General features: G+C 35.4%; 1 protein-coding gene across 1 annotated transcript; it reads right to left on the bottom strand.

Moving 5' to 3' along the window:
* Nucleotides 1-2835: 2835 nt before the first annotated feature.
* On the bottom strand, nucleotides 2836-7383 carry LOC308701448 (SLAM family member 5-like). The gene is made up of 5 exons (XM_081383750.1): nucleotides 7331-7383; nucleotides 6634-6954; nucleotides 6166-6462; nucleotides 5952-6068; nucleotides 2836-3867 (listed from the first exon to the last, which is right to left on the bottom strand). The coding sequence occupies exons 1-5, from the start codon at nucleotides 7377-7379 to the stop codon at nucleotides 3860-3862; spliced, it is 792 nt and encodes a 263-aa protein (XP_081239876.1). The 5' UTR covers nucleotides 7380-7383; the 3' UTR covers nucleotides 2836-3859.
* Nucleotides 7384-7948: the final 565 nt, after the last annotated feature.

Genomic DNA, 7948 nt, shown 5'->3' with positions numbered 1-7948 from the left:
TTTTTCCACACAGTATTTTGTATTTTTATTTTATTTTAAATACATTTCCATGTATTTATGCCCATCTCTGCCTGCCATTATCATCCATATCTTGCTGTTGTGGAAATATCATGAATTACGGATGATGCTATCGAAAGCTAAATCAGGCTAGTTGTATGGCTGGACAGAAAAGTGCACTCAGTAGCTACTCTAAATATAAAGACATAATATTATACATTTAAAGATGTTTACTTCTTAAAACCGAAGTAAAATCATTCAATGGCTACCTGGTGACTCGATGAGGTACGAGTAAATGTCCGGGTAATACACTTCTGGCCACTGGGTGGGGTTGTTAGACCAATTTGACGCTGGTAGGGACATGTTTTTAAGTTGCCCAAATTAAGTTTATAAATGTATCGTTCACCGTCTATGGAAGACAGGGTGGACATATAATTACTCGACATATTTCATCTAAGTGATTTCTGAAGTTATACACGTCTGCCGGCTGTGTACGGACGTTGTTTTGTGCCGCTATTTTGTATTGAAGTCTATGGGAAGTCTGGTTTGTTTTCCCCTAAAAAGGGGCGGTTACAAAATTTACAGTTAAGTTCCCGGATGTGCCGGTTGTATGTATAACGACTGTGTGCATTCTCACTCCGAGCTGAACTTATAAGTTGGCAGCCCTGGTTTTTATCATAGCATTATTTGAAATAACTGCTATAACCAGTGGAGCAAAACAAATCAATTTGCTAATGCTAACTAACTTCTTCACAGGCTACACAGGGTTACTAACCTAAACCAACGTCCCTTCTGTGTACTCGGCGGCCATATTTGCAATGCCTCGGGGTGGCTATAGAGTGGGATGACACATTTTTGTAGGCCAAAACCCAGAAGCGATTTAGCATTTTAGCACGTCCGGTTCTATCGTCCCGAAGTCAAGTGTTTTTTTTTTTTGGTTAAATGCTGTCCGCAAAGGCAGGTCGAGAGACGTGAATGCTGCTCTGCAGAGCGCTGTGGTGACTGTGATAAAGTGGGTCGGAGAGGGGTCTTGGGGTCTATCTGTGCATGTGTCTGATGTGTGTTATCTGTCTGCACGTCGTCAGTTTCCTCTCTTCTCTGCAGGTTTTTTTCAATGTGTGAGAAAATGGACTTGTGGCGTGAGAAGTCTCAATTGCATGAGTCTCACTCTGAATGCATAAGAGTTGCGGGCTGGCTCTGGTGGTGTGAGTGACTGTGCAAACATGAAAAACAAGTAATCTGAGCTATCTTTTTACAGAGAGCCAAAAGCTACAGAAAATATAAGCAAAACGGATAGCTGCATTTCACAGAAATAACTGAAACAGGGCTTTGTTAAAATTGCCTAAACTTTTTTTATTGGTTTGGTTGATAGCAAAAACAAGTAACTCTTATCATGGTCATTTTAATAATAATAATAATAGTAAAAATAATATATATATATATATATTCAAAAAGTCAGTAAGAATTTTTGTTTTTAAAAGAATTTGACAAATTTGACACCTGAAAAATAACACAGAAGAGGCTTAAAACAGCAAATATTATTTTGTTAAATTTTTTTAGCACTTAACATACATTATCGATCAAATCAGTACCAAAATGGGATGTCCTCATTCAACTAAACACAAATGCACATACTCATGAACACAGTGATGTTTGGTAGTTAATGTTGTTTTATGAATTATCATCTGACTGTGGAGGAGTCCATGGGGGGTGAAGGGCGTATATCATTGAAATGGATGTGCAGGATATTTTCATGTCACTTGGCTTTACAATCAGCCTGCATGTTTTAAGTAATTTAAATTATGTAAATTATAACTTTCAATGAATATAGAAAGCCTATTTTCAGCCTTATCTACTGTAAACTTCCTCACTATACAGGGGCTGTGTCCAAAAGCTTTTTATTTTTGAAGGCAGCATAGATCTATCCTTCACTGCCTTTGATATCCCACAATCCTGTGCTTTCCATTGAGCTAAAAATTAAAGATGGCATCACAAAGTTGCGGTTGGAGGTCAGTGTGTGTGTAAATGTAAGTTTTTCACCAACGTTTTCCACTTATGATGTCATTTCTTGCGTGAAATTATAGTATTAATTAAATATTCGCTTAGTTCTCACCAAAGCTCTCTATATTTTGATGTCGATCATGAAACTGTTACACTGCCTCAGAAGTCTGTCCGACTCAGAAATCAGTTTTGTTTGGTGCCTGTGTACACAAACACTGCCTGCAAAGTCATTGCCTGATAGGGCAGGGATACAACAAGTCACTGCCTAAGCTTTCAGACGCAGCCAATGATTTATCAGGAAAAAATTGGGTCTTGCCGATACTGTTTTTGTTCATGAAAATAAATTACATCTGCATTTCAAGCTTAAGCTACTGCTATTGTCAACTCAAGTTGCTGCTAAATGTGCATTTCCAAGAAACACACATATAAATGTTAAATGTGACCCTGGATCACAAAAACCGTCATAAGTCGCACAGGTATATTTGTAGCAATAGCCAACAATACATTGTATGAGTCAAAATTATAGATTTTTCTTTTATGTATCCCAATAATCATTAGGATATTAAGTAAAGATCATGATCCATGAAGATATTTTGTAAATTTCCTAACGTAAATATATAAAACATTTATATTTTTGAGTGAATGCAGCACAATCGCGAACATAAATGGACAACTTTAAAGGAGATTTTCTCAATGTTTAAATTTTTTTGCACCCTCAGATTCCAGATTTTCAAATAGTTGTATCTTGGCCAAATATTATCATATCATAACATCAATGGAAAGATTATTTATTCAGCTTTCAGATGATGTATGAATCTCTTTTTTTTTTTTTTTTTTAATGACCCGATTGACTGGTTTTGTGGTCCAGGGTCACATGTGCATTTCCAAGAAACATAAATATATATTATTTTTGGTGCCAAATCAGGTGCTGGTGCCACTGGTCTTAAATGTCTTTCTGGAGCCCTGTTTATATTTATATATAAAAAAGGTGTGAGAGATCAAGGATAGTTCTTCTTCTTCTTCTTAAAAAAAAAAAAAAAAAAAAAAAACCTCCTCTTACTAGAGCTAAAAATAAGTTTGGAAACTAGCAGAGCTTATCTGCAGGATCACAGCATGAATGTATGAAGTCATGGAGACATATACCCTGACCTTTATCATCAATTCTAGAATTTTACAGATACATAAGATCGCGCAATAATATCACTGTTTGATCTGAGTGAATCTTTTATCTGTCAGATTCAGTATTTTGTTGTAAAACTTTTGTCTATAGCAGATGTCAAATGGTTTCATGTGAGAAGCAGTGGAAAAATTCAACCGCATTCTGTTCACCCAGACACGCTATTCACACCTCAGAGACACACACAGACATCAAACGCAAGCGTCCGGCAGTAGATACGTGCTCATGCTCAAGATGTTCGGCTACACAACCACATTTCTGTACCTATAACGGCAAGGTTCACTCCTTTTATAAGTTTTGCATATGTGCATCTACACTTTGCACATACACACATGGTCTCTTAAGCTTTTAAGAGTTATACATGAAAAAGCTCCAATGGTCCATATGATTTAAATAATTTGTATTGGCATATTATTTTATAGGAGAGCATTTAATTGATCAATCTTTAGTTTTTACATATCGCACTATCAAACCCTTCAGGATGATCCTGCTGCATGTCCGGGTTGGATTTCCTCATGAAACATGATGATTCTCACAATCCCAAAACTCAACACTGACTCAGAGTCTGAGGTCGTTGCAGGAGATTCACAGTGAAAGCGATGACACGGCAGCTGATCTGATTAGAAAATAATGATGATTGATGATCATACGGCAATAGCTGCATACTCCACATGATCCTCCTCTTCAACATTCTGTAAAAAAACACAAACAAGAGATGATGATAATAATGAAAAACAAAGAAATGTGCCCCTCTAAGAAAGACCTTATAGTCAGACAGACTCCTTGTTGTAAGCATGTGATTTTTATGACTTTATATGAATATACAATGTTTTGAAGTAATGCCAAATTGGACACTAAAACCTAAGATTTAATCTAGATGTCTGCAAAAAAAGATGCAGCCGTTGTGTTATAAAGCGGATTTGACAATCATCATATGATGTAAAAAGCGCATTTTCTTGCAAAAAGATGCATTCTTATGACTTTCATTTCCTGAATGCTTCAGTTTCCTGTCAGACGGTTTAACATTGTGAGTTTCTGGTAAAACAAACAAACTCTGTCCACTGCTCAAATCAAAGACAATGTTCAATCCAGGCACATGAACAATACCTCCAGTGCCATGTTGGCTTCTGACTAAACAAGAGCCCTTTTTGCAAGATTTTAATTTATATTTAATTGCATTTAAGTTCTAATTTTGCGTGACCGCACAAGTCTTTTCTGCAATGAAGAGGCAAAGTCCTCACAGTCCCTTAAATTTGTAAAATAGAACTTAATTGTTTAAATTTATGTAATATTTTGTTTTTTGGGGGGGGAATTTTAAGGTATTAAATGATATTTATGGAATAGTTATGATGATTTATTACCTGTATTATCACTTTTTGAGCATAATTCTTTAGAGCACAGGCTTAAGTTTGGTCACTTGGCAGAATATTGCTAAAGTGAAACAAGTTAAAAAAGTGGAACTAAAAAAAGTTTATTGTTATGAAAAAATAAAGATTTTTTAATTTTATATGAAACATATATTTTATATTTTAACATGTTTTACTGTAAAATTGTGAGAAAATCAAAGCCTTAAATCTAAACAAGTTGTGTTCCAAATTTGCAGTTGATATCTTGAAAATGAGCTTTCAGCTTTTATCAATGAGCTTTTATTTGGGCACAGTACCAAAAGTTTCCCACTAGATGAAATCCACTTCCCATTAGTTTCCAATGCGCTCATTTTTAACACAGGAAAAGTACTAGTGTGAACATTTTTTTCAGGACCATTTAACATTTTTCAAAACATGTCTATTATTCATAAAAAAAAAAAAAAATCACATAGCAAGTGCCAAAATCTTTCGTACCATTCTGATGAAGTAAAAAAAAAAAAAAAAAATTATATATATATATATATATATATATATATATATATATATATATATATATATATATATATATATAATTTGATATATATATAAAAAATGACCAAACAGCATGTTCTATGTTAAATATCATATTCACTGACTGAAAGTTGAAGTCTATAGTGTTGATAGTAAGGTTTACATATCCTGCACTCTTTCAGTCTTTCTTATTTACTTCAAAAATAAATGACTTTGGCTTTTTTTGGAACTACGTTCTTGGTCAGAGCAGATATTATGTGCATTTCTGGTACTGAATAATGATACATTATTCATAAATATCTGATATAGTTCTGCTGTGTGAGTGATAGATCAGAAATGATACAGATACTTAAATGATACAGACTCATGACATAAATTAAACACATAATCTTACCAATATATGTGCGTTTCTTTTGTGGAATGTTGGATGAGCGTAAGTGATCTTTCTGTTAAGAGTCTGAACTGTTTCTACAACAACAATAATAGATGCATTAAAACCACAAAACACAGACTTAGCTATATCTGACTCTTTGAAACATTATTAGAGATGTCAGCTAAAGTACTTCCAGGAAGGTTTTGATCGCCAAATATTATTTTTAAAGGTCCTAACAGCAAAATAACCAAAACCCACCAACACATTGACCAAGCCAATACATATAATAAACAATAGGATAAAAAAATTCTAACTATTTCCATCTTTTCCCCCACTAAATGACCTTTTATGGAAATCTCTCTCTTTGAGACTGAAGACTCATCTCTGATGAGATCTCTCATACTGTACTGAAACATACACATGCACACAAACTTTACACCGTTGCCCCGCAATTTACTTTTCGATAATATATTTTTCAACTGAAAACCCTGCATGTCATTTCTCACTAGTTGTAAGTAACACTTGCCTACTTGATCAGTTGTTCTACATTTCTTGCAGATGCAGAAGATCCCAACGACTGCAGCAACAATCACCAGAGATCCAGCAGAGATCAGGACGATGTAAAATAAGGGTAGGCCTTGATCTGCAATGGACAAAATGGAAGTGAATGTGTCTGATCTTCAACAGAAGACAGAGATCAGGTCAGTAAACACACACATATATCATCAGTGCTGTGGTACCTGCACATGTGTGACAGAGTGTGTTGATGTCCAGATGTGTGGTCTGGTTGCTGATGGGATTGTTCAGCACACAGCTGTAGGTGTTTTTATCCTGATATTCCACCTCCAGAGGTAGAGAGAGACTGATGCTGAGATCACACACACTGATGCTGGACAATACACTGATTCCTGCGTACCAGGAGAGAGTCGCATCACACACAGTCAACACTGATGAACACACCAGTGAACAATTTGATGATGATGATGATGAAGAACATTGTGAAGAGTTGCTGATGATGACAGGAACAGGCAGACGAGCTGAGAAACATTAAGAGAATAAAGAGAAACCTGGGTAAATCTACTCAACAATATTATTTTCAGTTAAGTGTGTTAAATGGGTATTTATACGGTCCATAATTTCAAATGATCCAATTCAATATGTAAAAATAAACAAATATTTGAAGGACAGGACAAATGATCTCTACTCACCATAGACAGAAACACTGAATGTTTTTGACGATCGTTTCGCTCCACTTATCTGTAGTTTATAATCTCCAGTATGTTCAGTTCTGGTGTTTGTGATGGTCAGAGATCCAGTTTGAGCATCCAGCTTCAGTCTGTCTCTGAATCTCCCATCAGGAACATCATCATATGTGGAGAAGACTCGGGTCTCAATGCTGATTTTAGCTATCAGAGACTTTTCAGCTCCATATTTCCACAGTATATCTTCATCTTCAGGTATTTCAGTAACATCAGTGTGTAGAGTGACAGAATCTCCCTCCATCACTGACACTGAATCACCAAACACTCCTGATGAACAAACAGATTTACACAGATTAATGTTTTCGATGGTTTGCTGAATCCTGAAATCATCTGTAGTTTTTATCATTTACAGGTGAACTGATGAATATTCACAACAGCAGCAGAAACACAAAATGAAAGGTGAGATATAAGTGAACCTTTGATCTAAAATCAGTGTATAAAGTCACATGTCCATTATTTTTCAAGACCATTCCAGACCTGGTAGTTTCAGTGTAAAATTCTGAACAGAGACCTGAATTCAAAGTGAGTAAATCTCACAATATTCAAGATTCGTTTGAGACAGCAAATATGAAAATAGTCAAGTAAGCAGCAGCTTTATTACTCCAGAAAGAAATTAAACCATAAACATATTTGTATAACTCACCAATCAGACTCGAGCAGCTCAAACAGAACAAAACAAACGTGTGAAACATTTTCTCCAGTAGTTCAGTGTGTGATGAAACTATCTGCTATAAACACTCAGTCTATATGTGTGAATCCTCCCACGACACAGTTTGACCCTCCTAGTTTCACACGTTGTATTTGCACATGATATGTTATAGTTTACCTGGACCTTATTGAGACTTTAACTGTTTTAATGGGTGAAAATATTCTTTATTTTTATCGATTGAAAAACTTTTTTGTAAGATTGTTGCCTGACTTTGTTAAATGGCTACAAAAATGTTGTGTGAATTGTGTATAATCTACATGTCATGATGAAATAGTGTATCTCTAGTGATTTTAAAATGGTTGATGGTTGTGTAAATTTATTCAATTCTCAATTTTAGTGAAGGGAAAAACCAAAGTAAAAAGTTAAAACCATGTCTATGGTCTCACATTACTAGTTTTACTGACATTCATCTTCTGAGTGAAAGTGAAACCTGCTGCGGCCGGTGTTCTTCAGAGACGTGGTTTGATCTGGTGGGTCTACAAACATCTTGTGTGTGTGGGCATTCAGTGCAAGTGTGTTTAGTTTGTAGGTCAGGGTCCTTCCTTCCTTCTA

Source organism: Scardinius erythrophthalmus (genome assembly GCF_964197995.2).
Source record: "Scardinius erythrophthalmus genome assembly, chromosome: 14".
Lineage (NCBI taxonomy): Eukaryota > Metazoa > Chordata > Actinopteri > Cypriniformes > Leuciscidae > Scardinius > Scardinius erythrophthalmus.
Note: the sequence above shows the minus strand (reverse complement) of the source record. Positions and strands in the feature narration are given on the sequence as shown.